The sequence below is a fragment of the Phaethon aethereus genome (assembly GCF_964289735.1).
Source record: "Phaethon aethereus genome assembly, chromosome: 2".
Lineage (NCBI taxonomy): Eukaryota > Metazoa > Chordata > Aves > Phaethontiformes > Phaethontidae > Phaethon > Phaethon aethereus.
The window spans coordinates 8,441,505-8,468,636 of record NC_138582.1 but is presented as its reverse complement, the minus strand read 5'-3'; the positions used below and the strand labels follow the sequence as shown (position 1 = coordinate 8,468,636).

At 37.8% G+C, this 27,132-nt stretch overlaps 1 protein-coding gene across 3 annotated transcripts in view; it reads right to left on the bottom strand.

The window, feature by feature from the left end:
* Positions 1-27,132, bottom strand: part of ZFAT (zinc finger and AT-hook domain containing) — a gene marked incomplete at both ends in the record, with an annotated part of 80,573 nt that overhangs the window by 8,785 nt on the left and 44,656 nt on the right. For 2 of the 3 annotated variants that reach the window (XM_082015248.1, XM_082015250.1), the window contains 7 exons: positions 3,129-3,259; positions 5,328-5,454; positions 6,477-6,595; positions 16,385-16,523; positions 19,090-19,178; positions 23,748-23,921; positions 25,803-25,952. In XM_082015248.1, coding sequence (XP_081871374.1) covers positions 3,129-3,259; positions 5,328-5,454; positions 6,477-6,595; positions 16,385-16,523; positions 19,090-19,178; positions 23,748-23,921; positions 25,803-25,952 — 929 coding nt within the window. The remainder of the gene's footprint in view (positions 1-3,128; positions 3,260-5,327; positions 5,455-6,476; positions 6,596-16,384; positions 16,524-19,089; positions 19,179-23,747; positions 23,922-25,802; positions 25,953-27,132) is intronic. The other variant, XM_082015249.1, reaches the window with a different exon arrangement.

Sequence of the window (27,132 nt, the reverse complement as noted above, 5' to 3'; positions counted from 1 at the left end):
AAGGTTAACAATTAGGAACTCAGCATAATTAAAACCTGACAAAGTTGTAGGTACAAATGAATGATATCCCACAGAAAGGAACTCAGTATTGAAGAAAAAAAGCTAACAATTCTGAATAGGAGAGCATTACGGTCACGTTAATAACATTTAAAGACTTCTTTCCCTCAAATTAAAAATGGGTGGGGCTGTAATTCTGAAGCAATCTTCTGGTGGGAAGAAGTGGAAACTAACTAAACTGTGTAACAGATCAAACAGACTTTGATAAAACAGTGATTTATATAGAAAATTGAAAGAGAAAAAAATTAAAATAGAAAAATGAAAGGAGAAAAATTTAAAAGAGAAATATCATCATCATCACCATCATCTAGAGACCTCCCTTGGTCCTTGCTCTACTTCCATGAAGCCCACTGAAGGTCAGACAGCTGTCTCTAGGTGTACTGCCACCCAATCCTCCCCTGGGAAATCACCGATCTGCACACTCCTGCACACACAGAGTGAAAAGTCATGGAGGCTCCCAGAGAAAGAAATGAGTAGGCATTCCAGTACACGCAAGAAACATGGTAATAGAGAAACGGTGCTTTGAGCAGCAAAGTAAGGCATTAGTAAAATCCAGCGTAAACAGAGGTAGCAGAAGATCACTCAGCTTGAGATGTACTTAAATTCTTTACTGATTTTGCTTCTGCGCAACTTCAAGTTAGGGCATTTTATATTAATAAGACTCCAAAGGCAGAGGGAGAAAACAAAAAAGAAAAGCACCAAAGAGATTCTGTGCTCTGAGAATTCAATATTTGATTTGATATAGGAGTGGAGCTTGTAACAGTTTGACATCAGACCAGTGAGAGTCATTGATGTATACAAGGCAGGGGAAAAAGAAGTGATCAATGCTTAGCAGCTTGTAAACTCAAAAGGCTAGAAATATGGATTAAAAAGTGAGAGAGAAAATTAATTTGGAATATAAACATTTACTTACAAAAAGCTATCATCAAATTCAGATGGTCGAACACGGAAGACGATAGATTTTGAGATGAATCAGACATTGATCAGATTTAATACTTGGAGGCAGAAGAGGAGAATTGGAGGAGAATTTTTTTAATTATGTATTTTTAAAGTTTAACATTCAAATATCGAAACGTAGTTTCTCCTTGGCAGCTGTGACTTCAACAGTCACTTTCTCCTTGGCTTTTAGCAGAGGGGCCTCAAAAGATGCATTTTTAAGGGAAGAACAGGTTTCAGTAATATTGACAGACAGCATAGACAAACAGCAATGGCTAATACTGCATTCAACCCTTAAACAGGTCATATGTATAGCACAGCATAGATGTTGGCAGCGACTCCACTGTTAAAATTGTTTTGAAACTTCCACATAATAGGACTAACATGTCTCTTCTCTTTAGTGACTGAATTTAGTTTCCAAATTTGGATCTGTTATTCTTAAAAAAAAACCAAACAAATCCCTTACATGGTTTCTAATCAAAATACCTGTTCAATATTGCACAGGAACATCTCAAAATGCTTTGTCTTGAAATTCTGCCTTGTCTCTCTGACATTTGGGCAGCAAATCTAGGAATTATTCAAACACTGCCTTCACAGACTACAGACTTCCCACTTCTATGAAGCTCTCACGAATTCAACGTTCACAACGCCACAAAAAAATACTGAACTCAAAAGTTAGTTCTAGCACTCAGAATAATCAGAGTTTTGGTTCATTTAACTAAAAGGAGTTACTTAAACTCTTCATGAATTTAAGACTTCTCATGTATTTTCCTTCCCTCACTTATCAACCACATTAAGTGCAGAGACCTCAGTGAATCACTGAGCAGAATGGGAAAAGGGATAAGCAGAGAGGTATGACGAAACAGGAGGAACAAGTGGAGCTTGGAGAACACCATGAGGGGAAAGGTAAAATGTCAGCAATAAAGTTGGCAGACACCCGTGAGGAAGAAATACTAAGCAAATGTCTTGACATTTGCACTCAATAGCCACCTCAAATTGAAATTTTTTTTTCCTTTCATTTGTTTATTTTGTATATCTTCTCATTCTTAATTCCTAAAGTGCTTTAGTAATACTGTACATTGCAAATATTTTTAGCAAAAACTGTGCAGTACCAAACTTCAAGAAAAATATACAGACATACAAGTTACTTCTATCGATACCTTATGAGGTTTGCCTCGTTTTAAGAGGAACCATGTTGCCTACCACAAATTATATCACTTAATTATCAGCTGAATCCACCATTTTTCTGGAAAGAGAATTTGTGCAAAAGCCTAAAATTAACAATTGATCTTATACTTTTTTTTTTAATATTGATCTATATCTTCTGGTCTTGCACAATTTCCCTGGTAACAACAAAATTAATTACAGATCAACCAACTACTCAATTGAGTTTTTCTTCATTCATCTCAAATGTCGGTGGCCATGCTGACTTTTGTCTCATATAAGGAACGGCTGTAAGGAACACCTTCAATATTCTTCCTAGAGCTGCAGATCACTCCTGTTGCACCCCTCATTAGAAAGGCAGTGTGAACTCAGACTGAGTAGAAGTCTTATTTGTCCCCAGGGTACATGACTTTAGGACCCTGCAAGTCTTTCTAACTTCAGCCACAGGCCAGCACTGCAAAGACTAAAGACAGTGGTTCATGTTTGGGTATGGTCCTACCACGCTGTTGCAGAGCACGCACAATTCTGCACAAACAATGCCCTTTCATGCTCTTCTGGACCTTCAATTCAAAGGCCTCTTGATTCTTTTAGATGACAATGGAACTAAGTGCCCATGCACAATGCAGGTATGTTATTTTAAAAAGCCTGAAAACACCTGCTAGAAAAAAGCTGTATTTTCACACACACGCATACATATATATGTGCATTTGTTCACTCATATTTTATATACATGCAAAAATGCATGCTTCTTTATATGTATAAACATATATGTGTATATATGTATAAACTTGTATGTGTGTGGGCATACAAACACACATACACACAACATGTAGTAAAAAATTATTTTAGGAAAAATTCTAGGTGTGTCTTGCATGGTCATTCAAAATTTGGCCCTTGCAAAATAATACTCATTTCACAGTAAGTACATAAAAATTAAATATACCTGTTTTAGAGAAGAAAAGAGCTCCTACCTGCTTTACCACGGTCACAGTGCCAGGTGCCATGGTAACTACAGAAGCAACTGCAGTGGCATCATGGGTTTCCGAACCCAACTCAATGATTTGCTGCAGGATGTTTACAGCTGTTGGATCCAGTCTTTCACCTTATCAGAAAGACAGTAAACCATAAGATCATTACAGTAAACCAGCTCTAAAGGTATATGAAGCTAAGCGCTACAGGCACTCTCCCTTCCTACCTGAACCCTGAACCACAGTGCTGTTTATAAATTTCAAATAGCTCAGTAACATGACACTTTAATAATAGATCTGTGGCAGGAAAGTATTCACAAAACAAATTTGCCTGAGGAATGCATGAATCAGCAAGTGAAGCCACACTGATCATTTTTATGCCTATGTGAAAGAGTTCTAAAAGAATACAGTGAATAAACAAACAACAGGTACCACTCACAGCAGTAACTGTAAATTGGGAAGCTGCAAGACTTTACAAATTGCCAGACATCCAGCTTAAACAGAACCTGAACTCTATACCTATAACCACAACAGCTATTTGGCATATTACAAACCTGTGTTTGCCATCTGTCCGGCCATCTGCAATACCCCTCAACCTAAAGTACTGTTATCACTAACGTGCTGAAGGGAAAAGTTAATTGCTTGAGAGTGCTCATGCTTATCATTTTATAAGCATGGGATCAGAACATGTTTGCCCTATTTTAAAAAATCCTCTTGATGTGTGTAGCCCCACCAAAGGAAAGGCAAGTTTACAAAAAACCCAACCATATGTAGCTGTACTCTCGCTTCTCCCAATGTGTGAAAAGGAAAGATTCGTGCACTGGAAAATGTTTTTTGTTATGCAGGAATACGAATTCCCCTTCAGTGGCCCACCACTCCCACGCGCCCAGTGTCAGCATGACAGATATGTCAGAAAGGGAAAGAAACTCTCAGGGTCATGGTAAAGCTGCCTTATATTTGCTGTAATCACTGTTGGAACTAGGAAAGAGAAAGTAAATAGAATAAAGGTAATCTCTTAATCCCAAACCCTTTCAAACTGAGGCTGATACTGTGATGGGGATCTAGAGCAGGTAATTTCGTTTCAAACAGAAAGTAGTTATACTTTGTTATTTACGTAAGAAATAAATTTATCTGAGTGCTGAAAAATATTTGCTTGCCTTAGGGTTTTTTTTTTTATATAACTGCCTTTAGACAAGATACTACTGTTTTTCATACCTAGAGGGAATATGCTGGAAGAGTATACGAAGCTGGATGCACTAAAGCAAATCATTGTGTTTTGAAAACTACAGCCTCATGCTTAAAATAAAAAATGTGATGTACAGTATATTCCGTGATTATGTTTATTTTAATTTAGATATATAAAAGTTTAAAAAAATTTCTCAAGAGGTTTTTAGTCATTCAGAATTCCCAGTCATTAAAATAAAAGAATATACAGTAATTGTCAGTAACGTAATTTAATTGCAACATGATTGGAAATTCCTTTAAAAATGGGAGGTTTTAAAATGCATCTGTATTATGAACTATAAAGACCACAATGGTAAACAATTGTAAAATGTTATCTTCTCATAACCAATGCATTTATTTGTATATATAAAAGCAAAATATATGAACATCTTCTCTAGTCTCTGATGTTTTAACACTCTCAGAATCCTGGACATTTTTTCTTTCCTCCCAGTTTTTGTTCTTTCCCACTTAGCAATCATTACCTAATGCCACTCTTGTTCCTCCTCAGTCTAATATTGAATAGCTTACTTTGTTTTGTGTATCATCAGAATTAAGTTTGTTAGTACTGTCTTGGGAACATGGTAAATGAGCTATTCCACCATGTCACTTCTGCAGTCTGGCTGACTTAAGCAGGGAGAAAAATAATAGCTAGAGAATTGCCATTAGATACACATCATCTACGCTGCCTAGATAGCTGATTTCACATATATTTAATAATACAGGCAGGAAATTCCACACACCTAATAATAAAGTGCAAAACAGAGTGTGATAAGTGTTAATGACTAAAGGATACAGAAATTCGTAAAGAATGGTTACTTCTCATTATTTATCCTCAAAGAAAAATAGAAACCCCCAGAAGTAAGTTAATAATTTTTAATAGTTTCACAGGAGACCATATAATACCCAGTATACTCAAAAGAATTAGGTAATTATGAAAAAGGATGTATTTTGTGTTCTAACTTAAAAAGGGTAACTTACCATTCTCAGAAGTATACCTAAGGTTCTGTAATGCAGCTACCGCAGCTTGAGTACCTTGAACATCTTCTCCAGCCTCTGTGATATGGAGATACTGAGTGGATGCTTCTTCAGAAACTTCAGCAGTTAACTTGAAAACAAAACCAAGCCGAGATGTAGATACTCAAAAACTGTTGAACAAGGACTGCAGGATGGCTCTTCTAAATCAGGCATTAGGTTTATAATGGGGGCTAGAATGCCTGGAATTTAGTAGAACAGGTCTTAAACTGTAGAGGTCAGCCAACTGCAGTTGACTTCTGGCTATTTCCTCTCATTGGACACCAACAATAACCTACTCAGGCAGTGAAAAAGATTCAGCTTGCCAACCATAGTTCTTTAAATAAAAGTGTCTAGATATTTCTGTGGTTTTCCCATAGCTTCTGCATCTACAGTCAGCTCTGCTCTATACGAGTAAAAGTTTTATTTTTCATTTTAAAACAAATTGCTACACATATAACAGCAGAGGAAAGCTTGAAAGTGTAAGCCCTTTCAAGGTAGCTGCCCTACCCCACCCCAAACCATGAAAATTCAGGTTGTTGGTTTCTTTTTATCTTAATAACCCAAATTCATAGGTGTAACTTTAATTTTTTAAGGTCTGATCTTAGCAATACTGTGATTCCTATATAATTTGGATTGAAGCTGGAAACACAGAACAAATGATAGAAGACTTACTCTATATAATAGTACCTTTTTTTAGTTGATCAATTTACAAACTCAGTTTTCCAGATTCTAACATTTTCTGGACCAAACTATAAGCTTTTTTCATTAATTCAATATAAGCTTGCAGCTTTGCACATCTTGCAATTAACACCAGAGAACATTTGGCATATAACAATATGCAGTAAGTTTTTCAGTTTCACAATTTTTTGCTAAGACTTTCACCCTTTCTGCTGCAAATAGAGGACTAGAGCCCTAAAATGCAGAAATAAGCACTTGTTAAGCAGTCAAGCTCAACAGTCATAGCAACGTATGTATTCAAAATGAAGATCAGAGATCACATGACCTCCTGATCTTATATAAAGTCAAGAACACATTTGCAAATACTTCTTATTCTTATCCGTATCTAAAGTTTTTTAAAATCTTAGGGCCAAACCTATGACAACTTTGGCTTACCTCCCACTTGGTCTCCCCATCGTGTTCCACTAGCTTCATTCCATGCTTGTTTTTAAGATGTCTGTTGAACTCCCATTTTGTACCATACACAAAGCTGCAAACAGGACATTTAATGCCACCTACAAGGAAACACAAATAAATTCCTTGAGCTATTTTTAGGTAATTTATTTTTCAAACAGCAAAGACCCATTTTATTTGACCCCATCTCAGTCAAGCCATGTAACTGTAATTCAGGAAGGTTTCCTTTAGCCATGCGTCCAACGTTAAAAAAGGAGAGGGGGAGAAGTTGTTGAACTCTTACGATGCTTAAAGGGCAACTTTGGATGATGGTAATGGAAGGATTCTGGAACAACTCATATATCTGTGAAGGTATAGCAATCCTGCTTCCCTTTCTGCATGCCTCCCTCTGATGATGTGAAGTTGCAGGAATGTTGTTCCCATCTTTCGCTCCCTCTACATCTCTCCCCCTGGGGAACCTGTACCGCAGACCAATTAGAAAGAGCAGGAAGAGACAACTATCTGCATTAATCTCAGATACTGCCTCATCTCTGCAATTAGGTCCATGTTAGAAGTACTGGTTTAATTTCTCAGGATCTAGGTGTTAAGGGAGATAGAGCCAAACTATAACAGAGAGAACATAAATTGCAAAGTAAACAATAACTTATCTACCAGGTGAGAACTTGTGCTTGTTCTGCTAACAAAAGCCTTTCTAGAAATAGCACATATAGTAGAAAGTGAAGTTTTTTGAAGGAATGACAACATATTAACTTTGACCAATGCCACCCTGGTTTTTGATTGGCCACAAAACAATACTGCAAACCTCAGAGATGTTTCAGCCTGTGCAGAATCATTCCCAGTCATGATTCTGGTTGAAATTGAAGTTAAGCAGCACCATTGGAGAACAGTCCTAGCTTCCAAGTGAAATTTCTTTCAAGTCCAAGGGTGCCTATGACTTATATTCAGCTTTAGGCCCACCATAAACCATGCCTAGCACATGGTTTAAATAATTCTGAACTAATGCTTTTGCCCTGTAAATACTCTTTTATTTCAAGTCATAGACTCCCTTAGAAACTCATTGCTGGCCTTCAGGACACAGTGCAAAACCACAGTGCACTGTACTTTCATTAAGTGCCAGTATTTTTTTTTAAGTGTTTATAAACAACACTGAAATCTTAATATTTAGCATACACAGTAGTGCAATACGTTAATAATTTAAAAAAAAAATCTTCTCTAAGACAGCTGTTCTAGTCTTCTCAAGTTTCACACACGTATTATTAACTTTTCTGGCACATCATCAAAGCAAACCAGGAAGAGTTAACAATGTAATGTCATCTTCACCCAACTATCTTTCCTTTGGGGAGTTTCTACGGTTTATACTTACACACACACACAACTTTAAACTTAAGTTTTCTGTCTATCTACAAAATGATGCATAGCATGAATTTAGCACATTTACTGTCTGAGTATGCAGCATTACAGGTAAAAAACTGAGCATGACAAAATCATAAGCATCCAATTTTCTACACTAGATTAAACAGTTTTTACTTCTTTTTCTTATGAAAGTCATTTGGTCAAATGTTAGATCTCAGTTGCTTGTAATTATGCAAATAAGTATTTCTCTTTTTCCCCCCTATTGACTAAAGCAGAACAGAAATAATCTGCATGTGATAAATTGCTGCATTAGGTGACCAGAACTCAGTCTAACAAATCTAATGGCTAGGGAAGGGTGTTACACCACTTTAGGAACTATACTACCAGATGGCTGTCTCCACATTGTCATGGCAAATGATGACTTCTACCCATCATGTTCAAATGCTTCAAATATACTCTCATAGGCTGGTCATAAGCCAAGTTCTTGTTGCACATATTCTTTAATGAATAAGGTGATTAGAAAAAGCATTCAGCTTTACAGTAACGGAAACCTACCATATGGTATTCTATCAGGTGAATAGAAATGAGCTTTTTATTTTGATAAAACAAAATAGAACTACACTTAGTTGCTAGGGTCTTTCACTGACACTTACTACTGCTCTACAATTTCCCCTCTTTGCTCTCAATGTATTGTAAGTCTTTACCATTATAGCAGATGCTCAATACCCTGTCTCTACACAAAACTGAAATAGTTTCCCTACCAAGGGGCTTAACACTCAACAGTTCACAAAAGCAAAATACCTTCATTCAGATTAGGACAAAGACATTATCAGTTGCAGAAAATATTAAATATTCATGTCACACCAATATGTACTATTAGAAAAAACCTGCTGTCATGAAAGAGTGGACACTTTTCCACTTTCCTTTGATATTGAAACTATTATAACAATACACCAGATAAATTAAAGCTGTAACTTTTGTCATTATGACTTTAATTAAAGAACAAATAACAAAAGCATACAATTAAACTGGTAATATATAACTCCACATCAGTGACTTGATATGAAAGCTCAGGAAAACTAATTTCTAGACAATTCTTTAAAGTAATGGGTAACATACAGAGAAAGTCAACAAATTACACCTTATCTACTTTCAATACCAAAACTGATGTTTGCAACAAAATAATGCACACAAATATTATACAGCTTCACAACTTTTCAAACTGGCATTGATACGCACTCTCCGAACAATTTATTTATTGGCCTAAAGACTCCTCAAGACAACTAGTGTTTTATGTTAAAAAAAAGCATGTAATGATCTCCTCATAATCCAGGAGGAAGCAGTCAAGGACATGCTAAGCCACCTGGACACCCACAAGTCTATGGGGCCTGATGGGATCCACCCGAGAGTACTGAGAGAGCTGGCGGAGGAGCTTGCCAAGCCACTCTCCATTGTTTATCAGCAGTCCTGGTTAACAGGGGAGATCCCAGAAGACTGGAGGCTTGCCAATGTGACGCCCGTCTACAAGAAAGGCCAGAAGGAGGATCCTGGGAACTACAGGCCTGTCAGCCTGACCTCTGTTCCAGGGAAGATTATGGAGCGGTTGGTTTTGAGAGTGCTCACAGGGCATCTGCAGAACAGCCAAAGGATCAGGCCCAGCCAGCATGGGTTCATGAAAGGCAGGTCCTGCTTGACCAACCTGATCTCCTTCTATGACCAGGTGACCCGCCTAGTGGATGAGGGAAAGGCAGTGGACGTTGTCTACCTGGACTTTAGTAAAGCCTTTGACAGCGTCTCCCACAGCATTCTCCTGGAGAAACTGGCGGCTCGTGGCTTAGACGGGTTTACTCTTCGCTGGGTGAGGAACTGGCTGGATGGCCGAGCCCAGAGAGTTGTGGTGAATGGCGTTAAATCCGGCTGGCGGCCGGTCACGAGTGGTGTTCCCCAGGGCTCGGTTCTGGGACCAGTCTTGTTCAATATCTTTATAGATGATCTGGATGAGGGGATCGAGTGCTCCCTCAGTAAGTTTGCAGATGACACCAAGCTGGGTGGGAGTGTTGATCTGCTGGAGGATAGGAGGGCTCTGCAGAGGGATCTGGACAGGCTGGATCGATGGGCAGAGGCCAACTGTATGAGGTTTAATAAGGCCAAGTGCAGGGTCCTGCACTTTGGCCACAACAACCCCATGCAATGCTACAGGCTTGGGGAGGAGTGGCTGGAGAGCAGCCCGGCGGAAAGGGACCTGGGGGTGCTGGTTGACAGCTGGCTGAATATGAGCCGGCAGTGTGCCCAGGTGGCCAAGAAGGCCAACAGCGTCCTGGCCTGTATCAGGAATAGTGTGGCCAACAGGAGTAGGGAAGTGATCGTGCCCCTGTACTCGGCACTGGTGAGGCCGCACCTTGAATACTGTGTTCAGTTTTGGGCCCCTCACTACAAGAAGGATGCTGAGGTGCTGGAGCGTGTCCAGAGAAGGGCAACGAAGCTGGTGAGGGGTCTGGAGCACAAGTCTTACGAGGAGCGGCTGAGGGAACTGGGGTTGTTTAGTCTGGAGAAGAGGAGGCTGAGGGGAGACCTTATCGCTCTCTACAACTACCTGAAAGGGGGTTGTGGCGATGAGGGTGTTGGTCTCTTCTCCCAAGTAACTAGTGATAGGACAAGAGGAAATGGCCTCAAGTTGCGCCAGGGGAGGTTTAGATTGGATATTAGGAAAAATTTCTTCACTGAGACGGTGGTCAGGCATTGGAACAAACTGCCCAGGGAGGTGGTAGAGTCGCCATCTCTGGAAGTGTTCAAAAAACGTGTGGCTGTGGCGCTTCAGGACATGGTTTAGGGGACATGGTGGTTCTGGATTAATGGTTGGACTTGATGATCTTAAAGGTCCTTTCCAACCTAGTGATTCTGTGATTCTGTGATAGTGGTATAATAAAACATAGATGCCACAACTGGATCATCATGTATGTGCTGCACAAACACTAACAGAAAATCCGTCTCCCAGAGAGTGAAGAAATACAATGGATGGTAGGGAATATCAGTGAAGGGAAAAAAAAAAAAATTGGGGGAAAAATTTTATGCAACTTGTCCAGCACAAAGCAAATGAAACTAAAAAAGGAAGCTATCAAATGAGCAAGTAGACAGGGTCTCACAAAAAAACTAATGGGTCATGTGTGTATAATACTCTTGTCCTCTATGCAGAATACATCAAATTCTTATAGTATTTATTTCCCTTTATTACTTTAAAATACTAAAATAAATGTTAGATCATAGATTTCTATTTAAAAAACAAACAAACAAACAAATCTCAAGCATATCTCTGATCCTAGCTGATCCTAATTTCTAATTTCTAATATAAACCCAGAAATTAAATACTGCTGTCTATCCCTGGTAATGCAGTTGCTCAAATGAGCATGTTCCCTCTTCTACTCTATGAATCATTCATTTGTTTATAAACTAATTCTAGGAATCTTAAGTAGAGTCCAGCAGTCCACATTCATATAAATATTTCCAGTTAGGACTGTTTGCAATGTCTGCAATGCAGTCAAAAACCGGTTGAGAGTAGAGAAGAAAAGATGAGGAAGTATGAGGCAATTCACTCTGGGCTCAGTGGATAACTTAGAACAAGCAGAATACAAAAAGACGAATAGATATAGACAGCTTTTATTAGACGTTAATCTTTGTTAGTTCCCCCTCTCACTTTTTTCCAAACGCTTTCGCTTGCTGGCTCTCCAGCCTTTTCCTTTTTGTCTATAGTCCTTTAATTTCAAAAGACTTGTTTAATATCAAGTCTGAAGGTCTTCTTCCCTTGTATGAATACATGAATAATTTTCCAAAATTGCTTTTCAGATCTATGAATATGGTAAATTGAAACTTGATAGAGGCTAGTCAGGCAGCAAGTTGCAACTGCTGGCACAAGCAGCTCAGAAGCACATATGTTGTCATACTGCGTAATTCATTCATATTGATCTGTTTGTGCTGTGTGACCCAGATACAGAAGGTCTTCTGATTCCAAAATCAGGAAAATTTTTATTACCTTCAATAGGACTTGTGTTTATCAACTCCAAATGCAAATCCCAATTGACTCAAGTCTCCCACAAGGAACTTTTTTTTTCCCAGTGAGACAACAAAACATTGACAAAACTGATGTTTCTATAGTGTGATAGAAATCTGCAGGTCTCTTGTTTTTATTTAGAGCTCAAGTGTAAGATCCATGAGATGCATCACATAGCAGGAAATGGAGACAGCAAAGGAGGTAGCATGTGGGAAAAGTGCACCTACTAAGATGGCTTTCTTCATGGCGGAGTCCGGGTAAGAGGCACTGACTTCATAGCTACTACATGGATTTGAAGTCCCTTTACTGCTCTAAAACTCCACACTGCAGAAGAACACATGGAAAGCAGGCACAGCACTAGTGGTAGCACAGGAAATATAAATGCTGTGTAAGGAAGGGAAGAGAAAGAAGGATGCAAGGTCAGAAACTGAAAGAACAGAATAGAGTATTTCAGTTGGAAGGGACATACAACGATCATCTTGTCCAACTGCCTGACCAACTCAGGGCTGACCGAAAGTTAAAGCAAATTATTAAGGGCATTGTCCAAATGCCTCTTAAACGCTGACAGGCTTGGGGCATCGACCACCTCTCTAGGAAGCCTGTTCCAGTGTTTGACCACCTTCTCAGTACAGAAATGCTTCCTAATGTCCAGTCTAAACCTCCCCTGACGCAGCTGTGAACCATTCCCATGTGTCCTGTCACTGGATCCCAGGGAGAAGAGATCACCACCTCCCTCTCCACCGCCCCTCCTCAGGAAGCTGTAGAGAGCAACGAGGTCCCCCCTCAGCCTCCTTTTCTCCAAACTACACAAGCCCAAAGTCCTCAGCCACTCCCCACAGGACATGCCTTCCAGCCCTGTCACCAGCTTTGTTGCCCTCCTCTGGACGCGTTCAAGGACCGTCACATCCTTCTTAAACTGCGGGGCCCAGAACTGCCTGCAGCACCCGAGGTGAGGCCGCACCAACGCTGAGCACGGCAGGACAATCGCCTCTGTCGAGCGGCTGGCCGTGCTGTGTTTGATGCCCCCCCAGGACGCGGTTTGCCCTCTTGGCTGCCCGGGCACACTGCTGGCTCCGGGTGAGCCTGCTGCCGACCAGCACCCCCAGGCCCCTTTCTGCAGGGCTGCTCCCCAGCCACTCCTCTCCCAGTTTAACTGGTGCCCCACCTTACTCCATCCCAGGTGCAGAATCCAGAATTTGCACTTATTAATCTTCATCCCATTAATCATTGCCCAGAGCTCCAATGTGGTAGAGAAAGCATGTCCACCACAGAAAAAATTAAAGGCCATTTCTCTCTCATCTCACTTGAATGTCTTCATTATAAGATGCGTTCTCAACAACTTTATAGGTTTTTTGTTTCAGTGGAAAAGAATTATTTTCAAACGTGCATTTATCTGGCTCCCAAAGGGTAAGGAAAACCTAACTTGCATAATATTAGTTTTATTTCTTCAAAACATTATAAATATGATCCTTAATTTCATATTATCAGAATTCAACCTTGGGTACCTATTCTTAAGAGTGGCTATGGACAAATAATTCCTCGCAGTGTGCAGCTATTTGGAAAGACAAACAAAGCTCCCCACAGTGCACAGTGCTTCCTTCACCAGCATAACTACAGAACTGAGGCTGTAAGTACTCATCAAGTAAATATCACCTCTTTAAAACTGCAGATTCCCTGACAACTTTCACTGTCTGTGAAAATTATCGTAAAATTCTACTATACATTCCTGCCCCAAAATTTACAGACAAAGATCTACTTTTTAAATTATTTCTGTTTTTATTTTGACAGAAAGGAAACAAAGAAGTGTCATATAAAAATAAGACAGGCTCAAACTGCTTAATGTAGTTGTACCCTTCTCCATTATAGTGCAACTTTAAAGGGAGAGTCTCATAATCGAGTGTCTTTCTCTGTGTCATGATTTCAGTACTATTTTAACATGAATTAATGCCTTCAGTAGATAAATGTTCTGTGTTAAATGAACAATTTGGAAATACTATTTAGAAATAGTGTCACGGAAGAATTATATTTAATTCATTATCTAATACAATAGCATTATTTTAGTCTATTCTACTTTAATAAAACCAGAAATTTGGAAGATCCCAAAATATATTATAAAAAGGCTGGTCGTTTCTATTAAAAAATAGGGAAAACACTTTCTAAAATTATCAGAAACAAAGTAAGAAACTCAACTCTACAAAGCATTAAAATATTTTCAACACAATTTAATATTTAATTTGGCTTTCTCCTCTTCTTCCCCACTTCCCTCCACACCAGGCACTAGAACTGAAGGAGCTTTGTGCTTCCTCAGTGTCTAAGTACATTTTACACCCAAACCCAGTATCTGACTGTAGAGTCAATAGTTTGCTTTGGTTTGCCTCGCGAGTGTGCAATAGCAAAACTATTTATGGAGACCAACAACTTGTACATGCCTCCTTTGCTAGCACTCAGACACTGCAAGGAATGAGTTACATTTGTGACACCTGTATCAAGCAGAAATAGCAGAAATAAAGTAACTAATGGCACCGACCATCTTTTCATAAGGGTAGAGGACTTCAGCTGGGATGAAATTTATAAACAAAGCCAGGAATGTAATTGTTTATGCTACTGTATAAATGTGGTTAAAAGTACTACAATCTGATTTGCTCTTCCTTCTGGCATTCCATTAGACCTTACACTTAATCTTGAATTTTTGATCCTCCCCAAAATCATTGTTGCCTTTACTTAGTTTCTCTGTGACAGCAATTATTCCAATGGACCAGATGTCTATATCTAATCTATTTGACTTTACCTTTGCGTGGTCTGACTATAGTTATACAAATAGCAGCAACAAGCAATTGTTCTAGGCAGAATGAGCTATTTCGGACTACAACATAGAGATGTAACGTAGAGAACTGCAGGCCTGGCACGACAGCCTTGAGAAGCAGAGACAGGATGCAGCACAGAGGGCAGGCATGGCGTGATAAGAACCCACAGCTATAAACAACTCAGAAATCATTAGTTAAAAATATGCAAATCCAGAGTTAGATAAAACTGGTTTTAGGGACAACAAAAAATAGTATTTAACATACATGAAGAGCACTATAAGCAGTAAATTTGGATTTAATCCACAGTTACAGACCAATGAAAAAGAAAAACATAATTATGTGTAAGAAAACATGTAACTGGCCCCAGCTGGAAAGGGAGAGGAAGTCCATAGAATCATAGAATCATTTAGGTTGGAAAAGACCTTTAAGATCATCAAGTCCAACCGTTAACATAGCACTGACAACCGCACCACTAAACCATGTCCCTAAGTACCACATCTACATGTCTTTTAAATACCTCCAGGGGTGGTGACTCAACCACTTACCTGGGCAGCCTGTTCCAATGCTTGACAACCCTTTCAGGGAAGACATTTTTCCTAACATCCAATCTAAACCTCCCCTGGCACAACTTGAGGCCATTTCCTCTTGACCTATCACTTGTTACTTGGGAGAAGAGACCAACACCCACCTCACTACACCTCCTTTCAGGTAGTTGTAGAAAACGATAATGTCTCCCCTGAGCCTCCTTTTCTCCTGGCTAAACAACCCCAGTTCCCTCAGGCGCTCCTCATAAGACTTGTGCTCCAGACCCCTCACCAGCTTCGTTGCTCTTCTTTGGAGATCAAGATGAACATCATACTCCTCCCAGTGAAGAACTCCAAATGTTGACAACTTACTGAAACCCCCATTCCAACACCAACACCAGAGAGAAACCACCCATCTTAGGAGTCAGAGAAACAGTGGAACCAGGAAAAGGAGTAGAAACTAAGTGTGTGTGTTACCATTATAATTGTAATAATAATACTATTGAGACTTCTTCTGTATATAAGTACTCTAACTACATTTTATTATTTTTTAAACTAATAATTAGATCTAGACTAATTGTGATTCTTGAACTACATTGTTAAGAATTCCATTATACTAACAATAAATCCATGATGTTACTTACATAGATAAGGTGTCCTTCCTTTGCCCATAAACAAGATTCTGAGCATAACGACTTGTAACCAGTTTTACCTGTACTTTCTTTTTCCCCCATTTTTCTAGTGGGGAAATAATCTGCTGCCATTTACTCTTCAGTCTCTTTCTTTACATTTGTTCAACCTTACCTTTAGCTCAACCTTGCAAAACTGTCATAGAAATATATCAGTAGAATGATAGAAATTTGTCATTCATTTCAACAGACAGTGATATTTTACTCACAAAAGGAGTCAAACAAGTGAAAATGATAAATGAATGCAACAATGAATAGCACAAGCAAGGTCAGTCAAAGCTTTGGTTGACTCACCCTTAGAAACCAAGAACAAAGGACACTGAAGGGTAAAAGGTGGCTGTTTCAGAATCGCTAAAAAGTAGTAATGAGTCATCATATAACACTTAATGAACTGAGGATATCACACAGAAGTTTACCTTTACATCAAGTTTGCTTCAGCAAAAAAAATAACAAGACTTATATAGTGCATATGTACCTTGTTGGATAAGGGCTTCTGCTGCAGGCTCCCCAGAACCTACATTTACATACTCTTCATTAGGATGCTTTCTGTTGTAATGCCTTTTCAGGGAACCAGATATGTTGCAGGAATAGTGGCAATGTGCACAACGGAAAGGCTAGGAGGAAAAAGGAAAATGTTAGAACACATTTCCTGACCTCTTCAGGACACAGGTCTAAGCTGCAATGTTTTGATCCTAAGAAACCATGTTCATTTCTGGTTTAGCCATCTTCCAAGGAGACCTTCAAAAATTGGATATAAATGGAAGTTGTAACTAGATGTTACCTAAAATTTGGTACTTTTTATCACGTGCAAGACACCGAGTATTCTCAACATTATAAGATTATTACCTACTTTTCGTAATTCAGTAAACTGTGTGTTTTCATAATTGATGATCACAGGTCTGACCACGCAGAGACCTTCTACTACAAGCAAATGACTCAGCTGCCGTGAGCTTTGGTCTGAAAAGGGGGAGTAAGAGAGCTAAAATAACTGAGGGTACAATCTGATTGTACAGTCAACCTAATTTAACAAATAACTGTACCTGAAAGGGTTGATCTCTTCCCTTTCCTTTCCTTCTCTCTCCAACATGCTCCCAGCTGCTTCCCTTTCACTGGCACTTGCATTCATCTGACCATTTGGTGAGTTAAGTTTTGGGAACTAAATTAATTTTTAAGAACATATGTCTGCCTTCAACTGACAGGGAGAAACATTTCTAAAGAAAAAAGTTTAGGAAAACAGAAGTTCGGGCCTGAAGTTAGCCTTTGAGAATAACCTTCTGACTGAGATATGTCACAATTATAGGAAGCTTGGCACAACCATTAGGGTCCTGGAAAAGAATGCAGACATTGACCAAAGCCCTTGGGTCAAAGTCAATTACCTCAGAATGGGATGCAAAATGTTTCATGCACAGCAACCATGCCCAGCTAAAGCTAGTCAGCAGAAAATGGCTGGTACAGAAATGTTTATTAAGAAGCTAAATTTAAAGCAGGGAAATGTCTGCAGTCAGGGTCCATTGACCAGAACATTCCCCTAAGCTTGTTGCTCATGACCTTCCTTCAGTCTCCAAACAGCAAAAATAAGGAAGAAAGGTATTGTTCAGATTTCCTTAACCTTACAATTCAGAGGGTACTGTAATATTCAGCTATCCATTTTTTCAGAGAGGGGTAGTCTCCTTTTCTACTGTTGAAACTGTCTTTTTTTTAAAGACTATAATCCAGACAGACTGCTGTGTTCTTGTACCACTCTCTACATACTTGCATGTCCTGCATGTTATCTGCTATCGGATAGCAGGATTGCAAATTCACGGAGCTTGGAAACATGGTGGATTAAATTGTCATTAGGTCACACAACTACTGACATTCCTCTTTGAATTTGACATGCATGCAAACAACTGTCCCAGAAGGAGGCAATACATTACTAACAGAGAGTTTTTTAATTCCTTTTGACAAATACTCGTGATTGACCTATTTCAGTGTTTTGCAGTTCTCTTGATAACACATTGAATAGCCATACTCATATGCAGGCTATGACAAGAGACGCAAAGAGGTGCTGAGTCAATTCTAAAGCTGATCCTGAGGTCAGAACCAGCTATATTTCAAGAACTGCATTATAAGTACATTCATCCTGTTAGCCATTAAAGAAGGAAAATTATGTATTTTTATTTTAAAAAATCCTTTTGAAAAGATAAGTCCACAGCAAAACTACATACTTAAGAAAAAAAAAAGTATTTGTTCAAAACGTATCATCTCTTTAGATGACTTGCTTAATTTTCTTCTCTGTCTTGTCTTCCAAAATTTAAACCATGAATCAAAAGGCTGTCTTCCTTTCTGCTTTACAGGGGTATGTAGCATTGGTACTTATTAAGAATGGCTGAAGTGTACTCTTTATAGAAGGAAAATGATTTGTTAGATAATGAAAGATACAGCATATGAAAGCAGTATGATGTTTTCAATAAGAAATACGCTCATTGCTAAGATAAAGTGTTACATTAAAATGAACATTTTCATACAAACAAGATACTGGATTTTTCTGGAAAAGAAACTAGCATCATTTCTATTTCCTGAATATAACATTTCACAATTCATTACATCAAGACCTATCATGCTGAGAACCAATGTGAAATTTAGGAATAAAACCATACTACAGTTTATTAAAATAAACCGTATCCCTAATCTAAATACTTCAGAGAAACATTAACAATCTTCAAAACTCTTTCCAAGACATGCTTCAGATAAATGGGGTGTTTTAAAATTAATCCTCTTCAATTTTCTTCAAGTATATGAACTCATCTGTAGTACATTAGACTGGCAAACTTTCAGATAAAATTAAGGTGGGCACTGAACAGTGATGTACGGGATTTGCTTTCCTACTTCCCTAGGACATTTTAAGGTACATATTAGATTAGTTCTCTCAAGAACTGACAGTCAAAAAACCCAATAATGTTTATATTGCAAAGTACATATAGTTTTGGTAAGTAAAGATACTAATTACAAATTGTCCATGAATACAATAACCCGAATCTCAAAAGTCTGAATAGAAAGTAAAAATTGCCAAAATACTAATATGTCAAGATGCCATAACTGCCACCAAACAGGAAAATGTGCCAGTTTTAAAACTGTTGTCTGAAGTTCCATGCATTTCTAAATGACTTATCAGCAAGCATGATTTATATGTTTTCTTACCTTGAAAGAGACATGTTGTTCCATATGACGTAGGAGCTGTGGTTTTTGGGCAGCTGTATAGTCACACACTGTACATTTAAACTGCTTTCCTGAAATGGGAATAGAAAATGGAATAACTTTTTTCTATTAAGCTCAGAAAACTACTGATTCTATTTCCTCATAAAGATGATTTCAAAAATGCTACGAATTAGCAATGAACCATCCTAGAGGTCTGGCACTTGCTCTGCAAAATTTTGGTTAAATAGAACTAAGAGCAGAGTAAGGAAGGCAAAAGGCTCGAATGTCATCTTTAAATTATAAGCATTAAATAGTCTAGATGTTCCTGGGATATTCACTTGGGAAAGAAGAAAAAGAATCGTTACAGTGTAGCCTAAATGAAAAAAGGAAATCAATTATTTACAACTGCAGGCATAGTTATTTTGCTATTTGTAAAGCAGGTTTGGAAATCCTTAAAACACAGATGTTTGATCATGTTCACATGTTTTACCTACTTCTGACTCAAGCACTAAATTGTTATGATTCAAATACATTTACATTTTCTTGGTTTTTCCACTAAGTTTTACTGAGGTATTTCTGATAGGATATGACATGCCTATTGTTTCTACCACAAGATTTGGTTATGTGTTTAGCACCACTCTTTCAATAATGTCTCAAACTGTCATAAAAGGGTTTTCTACACTGGCTTGACCCTGCATACAGGGAGAAATAAAACATGCTGTAGACAAAAATAAGATTAGAATGGCAAATAATACAAAGGTTTTGCATTTTGACCTTTCACTTCTGCTCACACAATTTTAAAACAATGGGCACAAGTTGCTCCATCAACATCAGGTTGAATGATGCCTGCTTGCCTTGTTCATCATGACATTTTGTCCTTTCTCATCTAAATCTCTGCAGTACCCCTAAGTCTCACATAAAGCCACACAAGGCAAGAGAAAGCACATACTGGGACTAGTTCAAACTTTACATGTGGTGACTTAAGTGATGGAAGCTACCAAACAGTAGGGATAAAGGGTAAGTTCTGTGACCTGTTCTTGGAGAGTGCTGATACATATTTCTTTATTGTACCTGGGCAGAAATTTTCTCAAAATCTATGGAGTTAAATTAACTGTTTGTTGGATGACTTCTCTTCTGCATCAACTGTTTCAAAAATCATAGAGTGGACTGGGAGACAATCTCTGTCTCTCGAGTACTTGGCAGACTGTACTGTCTGGTAAAGTTAGTTAAGGTCAGGTAAGCAGGTCTTCTACACAACCTAATGCAATTAAATAGTCAAAGCAATTTATATATGTTGCTTTTTAGAAAAATAATTTAAAATACTTCAGTTCAGAAGTATCATCCAAAGAAAGGTGTTACTTTAAGTTCTACAGACAAGACATTATACTTGAAATTTCTTTACAAGCTTGTGAGCTTTCTAGTCAGGCATCAATACTGAAGGTAAGTCTCCAACCTGAAATAGCGACAATAAAATGGAAGAACAAGAACTGGAATTTCAACTAAGGAAAGTTGACACTCAGAACATTGTCTAAAATAAAGTCAGTATTTTTAACAGAGGGCATGATTAATGACTGTGACAATTTACTTAAAAATCAGATGGATGCCCTGTCATATGAAGCCTTTATATCAAGTCTGCTTAGCCCTTCCTAAAAAGATATACTACAATGCAGCAGAAATGTGATGCAAAATTATTAGATTAAGTCATGGCCTGTACTCTGCAAGATATCAGACTTTGTGATCGATAGAGTCTGCCTTTGGCCCTGAAATCATTAGTCTGAGTCCTTCTCAAGGCAAGATGGTCAAATTTTGTCACGACATATTTTTAGGATTCTCTAACAGGAATGAATGACATTTTTGAGAAACATCTGTTGCTGTTTGTGGCTTTGCAAAGAGTGAAACTCCCAAACATATTACCATTCTTTAGGTTTCTCTTACTTTCCCTTCAAAGCATTCTCTCTCCCAGATCTTTTTTTTCCTTATGATTTAAAATAACACAATATCCTTCCTTTTATTCTTGGGGTTTCATACTCCCTTTCTCCATATTTCGGCTTTAAGATTCTATCAGTCCTGCTACCTCCAGCCAAATTACTAGGTGTATTAAATACAGAAAGACTGCAGTCCTGTATTAAATCCCCATGGTTCGCAAACTGTATTTGACTGACGTGGAATAAGTATGTACTAAAAAGTACTCCAAAAGCAAAAGAACCAAAAGAACGGATGGAGAAGAAGTACAATACAGAATATTCTATATTATCCTGAAGAGATCAGGTTTTGTTAGGTTCCTGGATCTTGCTCAAAAAAGTTACAAGCATTTTGTACTGAGTGGTAAAAACTTCCATAACACACAGCTATGAAAAACCTGAAGACAATTTCTGATATGTGATTAAAATAATGAAAAACAGGTTTTCTGGTTTATTTCTAATCACAAACAGTAATAAGCCTGGACTACAGAATTGCTTCCTATTGTGCCACTCTTGAGAAGTCTGCCTTCTGGAGAAGAATAAAGCAGATAGAAAACTACTTTATATTCCACTGGTTAAATTAACCTTGCAGAGCTGATATTTGAACAAAAACTGCTTGGATTCATAAGTCAGGAAGACAAGACTAATAAACAGCAAAGCATCTTTCAAATTCATTTATTTGTGAAATAACTGAAGAACACTAGATATGCACTAGTAAGAACTTTTGAAGTGCTGTCACTATAGAAAGGGACACTGGACAAAGAGAAACTGTCAGCATTCAAGAGGCTGAAAGTCCTTTGACAATTCACACACTACATTCCTAGTGGCAAATGTTATCTTATTTTTCACAAGTGTTTGGAATGCATGAAGAGTTTATTGGGGTGGATGCAGTTAGGAAAATTACTTAAGACTCCACAGACATTGAGATTCTGTTCCCACTGGAGCCGATGGCAAAACACGTTTTCCACAGGTACGGGGAATTACCTGGAACATTTTTGGAAGTGCAAAAAGCAAGGTGAAAGAGCGTAGTCTTGGATTTATTTGGATCAGTGAAAAAGGGAGGTGCATCAAAAAGAAACATGCAGTCACCTCAGTTATTGCAGAAGATGATGACAGTCTGAAGCCAGATAAAAAAGGCTCCTGGAAATAACATTGCTTCTAGAGTCAAGGTTTCAGCCTGACCTAGCAGTAAATGATAAGAGAACATAGTTCTTTGCATGCAATTAAATGTAAATTTAAAACTAACTTCACACCTTTAAACCAAACCCTGGCAAGGCTAGCTCCTGCACAACTACAGTGCTATTCTTACCAGTGCCAAATTTCAAAGCAGCCTCAATAATTACTTACACACGTATGTATTTTGTTCAAGAAATAGAAGTAACTCACAGGCAAAACCAAATTCAACTTTCATTGCTGCTTTTCAATATTTAGACAGGCCAGATGGTGAAAACAAAACAGAAAAGTTTTGAAATGAAACCCCATGCAGGGATTTTTTTACGGCACCACAGAAACAGGCCCTTTTTTCCTTTATAGTCTGATTGTGCTCCAGATTTCCCTTTAATTCAAATACAGCCTGCCTCCTTCTCCCAGCCAGGAATCAGCTGAGGATTGCATTTCGTAAGTAAAGTCATTGATTCTTGCATATGAAGTTTAGGTGTATGTGCAACACCTGCTTGTTGTTGACTAAGTTATTTCAAAATAATGGCAAGTACATTTGAATAACGAGTGATTTACTGACTCATCGTAATACTACAGTAACTTTGGTAATACTACAGCAACTTTGGTAATACTACAGCAACTATATGCTTCCTATAATGTGCATCATCAATGCAAAAGGGACCACTTCACTAATGTTATACATATAGATACAAGCATACATAAAAATAAATACATATCTCTGACACAAAAACTTCACCTATATTCTGAAGACGTAACAGAGAATACGTGCTTTCTGTGAAAGGACAATGCTAGTAAACATGCAAAAATTTTTAAAAAGAATTTACATGAAATGGTCAATAAAGAGTGGAATGAGGTTTCACAAGGTTGCATGAGTAACAAAGATCAATCCACTAAATCACAATGAAGGTCTGTACAACTTATCTTGCTAACTCATTTACTTCACTTTGATAATCATATGGGAATAAAGTATTGTTGCATCCCAAATTTTGAAATAAAAGAGGATATTTTTCTGGATGTGCCTCTGACTTTTTTCTGTTACCATCACAGAAATACTAAAATCATGGAGCAAATGCATGTGCTGCATGTGTGCCTACAGGAAATACGCACTCAGGCTTGCCACTGACTAGACCTCAGGACACAGAGGTGCAGCAGCCTTGTCTCTATCGGGCTACTGGATGTGGCAACTCCTAACAATATTCTAACAAAAGAAAGCAGTAAGAGGCTTAACCATAGAACTATTTGTATTTTCCAATTTCTGCTGAGATCAACAGCTCTCTATAAGAGGGATATAAGGCCAACCCAAAATTTCAGAACAATCAGTTATTCCAGGGACAGCTGGCTGTCTTTCACAGAAATTCATTTTGCAAAGTTTTGAATAATTTCACAGTGTCTCCTGGGAATAAATAAAATATGTAAGTAGCACTTAGTGTTCAACCGAGAAATGCTTGTTAATAAGGTCCTATAGTACAGCCAGTATTTATTGACTTAAAATAAACTTGGATTTAAGAAACATGCACTTACCATCAGCAGTATGAAGGAGTTTATGGCTCTTCAAAGTGCCTTTTGATTTGAACTTTTTCCCACACATATCACAAAGGTGTGTTTTCTCAGTGCTGTGACGATTCATATGTGCTTTTAAGTTACTCTTGCTGCGAGTGGCATACTCACAGAGAGAACATTTGAAGGGTTTGACACCTAAAAATAAAAAAAATATACTGTGAAACAAAAGAGCTGTACTTTTTGATGAGACGGTAGACATTTTCTTGAAAGACATATCAGATTGTTTGAACAACACAGACAACAAGGTCAATATTTTAATATTTTGATACCTACATTTAAGAAATTTCTTCTATAGCTTTTATGTAAATGACACCGACCTCTTGACAGCATCACTTAACTTACTAAGAGAATGGAGGGATTCTTTTAGAATTAAATACTTCCCTATTGAACCCATGTTAATATTTTGGTCTTGGTATGTCCATCTTTCATTTAAAAGTAGAATCCAGACTGCCTAAGCTGGTGTAAAAACAAAATCTCCCTCTCTAAGTTTTCAGGTAACTACCATTCTCTATTTACTACAATAAAGAAGGAAGAAACCTGTTTTAGGAGGAGTGTTTCACTAGGTACTTCATAAGTTAAACGTGCAAAGCTCTGTTTTATTTTAATTAGCATCAGATTTGCTAATGGCTCATGCAGTAGTACATTTTCTTTCCCCCTCAGCAAGATGCAAGCACTTACAATTTCATTTCTTTCAAAGAGTCCAAAGCATGTAATAGAGACACACAGTATGTCATCTAGCAGAAGGTCTACAAGAACAAAGTAAATCCTCCAAAGAAAAGTTGAATAAATCTGAACTGGCAGAGTAGTTCAACAGCTTCATGAGGCTCTGGCAGTTTTACATTGATATTCATGACCTTAAAACTAGATTTACAAGCATGACGAATTACAGCCTTCTTTAAGCAGACTTGATTGCACACTTTGATTTTGGAATAAATTTCTATTCACCTCTTTCTCCTGCTAGTTAGACGATATGGGTTCCAAGCTTTCTCAGTTGCATAAACAAACTATCTATGGAATACACAAGCAATTGCTCTAAGCCTACAATTCTGAATTACCTAAGCTCCTGAATGGAGTAAAGGCTACTGGAGAGGACCGCTACTGTATCACCCAGGCAAGTACGCTCATAGTGAAGGCATTCAAACAAATATACCGCTAGTATAAATGCCTGAACTATCTGCATGGACACAAACACTTTGAAACCTGAAATATCAGTTCAGGCATAGCAAATCCTCTTATCCCCTTCATGCAGAGGGATGGCTAAAGAATTCAAAATAATGCTCAAACACCACAGGCAATCTCTTCCATAGATTATTAACTAACTAAAGAGTGTATGAGTGGTCGTCCACCTGTTATAAAAATAGACAGACTGGGTAGACACAAGATTTTCCTGGGCATAGATTTTAAGTTCAAGGGAATTTTTAATCTGTGTGTTGCCATATTACTGGAATTCCTCCCTAAAAAGTCATAGATATGATCAGCTTTATCTTACAGGTTTTTCATCACTGTTTATGTCTGTGTCAGCTAGCTGCCATGCTCAGCATGATTTAATTAAAATGCACACAGAATTTATAAGTATACATCAAAGCAATCGGATTTCAATTGTTTTCCTAATAGATATTCAGACCAAGTGTTCTTGGACAAATGTGAAAGGAGCAGCAGTTATTCATTCAAAGATACAGAAAATTACTTGTTTTAAGAGACTGAGCATGTATTTAATTCACTCCTCCTTATTCACATTTATTATAGAATACTTTATAGGTGTTTATGAATGAGTTTTGGAAAAAAATGAATGAGAAACTTATTAATTTTATAAAACATTTAAGCTGTCTACTCATGTTATGAGTGTGCAGTTTCATATGTGATCCAGAATCTATTAAGCTAATTATTTAACCTCTACTGTAGCTTAAAGATTTGATTCAGGTATAGCAATAAATTTGAATTCCTTTCTATGTCAGCAAAGCTTGTGTGGAATATGAGACTGATTATATGCCCAAAAGTTTAAACCCAGAGTTTTACCTTCATGAGCCCAAATATGACGTTGAAGGTCTGATCCATTCTTCATAAAATAAAAATCACAGTAGGGACATTTCACAGCTCGTTTTCCAATAAGTCCTTTTAGCTGAACTCTTCTGCCAAGAATCTCAGAAATAGTAGTCATTGAAACCTCTGAGAGAAAAGTAAAAGATAATAAAAACCAGAATGACATGAGGGAATTTGTTCTATAAGCAATATTGAAGAGCTAGACCCTGATTCACTTCAACTTTTTAAAAGCTCTGCTTCCCCTACTGCCACTCAGGTAAGACCTGAGCAAAGAACATAAGGACTTTTTTCCTTTAGGGCTTCTAGGATGTTCTGTCCTTTCTCTCCTCATCTGTGTACTCAATGTCCTCACTGCCTGGTTAAAAAAAAAAATCAAATATAAAAATATTTTTTAAATATAAAAAATTATATATAGGTGTGCCACTGCCTCAGAAATAATTTTCCAACTACGAACTTTCCCAACAAGAGGCTAATTTGGCACTTTTTTCTTCAATATTTTCAAAAGACTTTATTCAAAATTTCACCCCAGATTTCCAGATGTCAAGGATCTGAAGACAATTCACTTCAGCCACAGCTATAATGATCAGAATGCCTGATAATCAGGAAAAAAAAAAAAACAAACTTTAAAGCAAAAGGAAAAAAGAGACTCATGCAATAAATGTGATTGTAAGGGACCTCTAAGGTCACCTGCTCCAAGCAGGGACAACTTTGGCGTTCCAACTTCAAAGTTACAACAAGTTGCTCGGGGTCATATCCAGTCCTGTTCTGAACATATCCAAGGATGGAGATTCTACAGCCTCTCTTGGACCATTCCAGTGTTCGACCACCTTTACAGTCAAAATTATTTTCCTAATTTCTAATCAGAATCTTCTTACTTCAACTCATGTCCCTTCACTTTACACTTCTAAGAAGATTCTGCCTCTGCCTCTGTCTTCTTTTTAATTTGCTATTAGAGAGATGAAGACAGCAACTAAGATTCCTCTCCTAGCTTTCACTTATTCAGCCTAAGCACACTCAACTCTCTTAAGTTTTTCCTTCATACGATCTAAAGGTTTGGTTGTCACATTGAAAAAGCTCAAAACAATGAAGTTTGAACGAAAACATCCCAAACACACATAACGAAAACACTACCAAAAATGTTTTTAAAAAATAAATCAAATTATTCAACTCAGATGAATAAAATACTAAATACCACATGAATCAATGAACGTACAGCACTCATGCAATCCAAACATTAAGACATGAAAGCTGATGATTTATTATGCCCAAAATCTTTTAAAATTTGAAAGTTACAGTTTAAACTTAG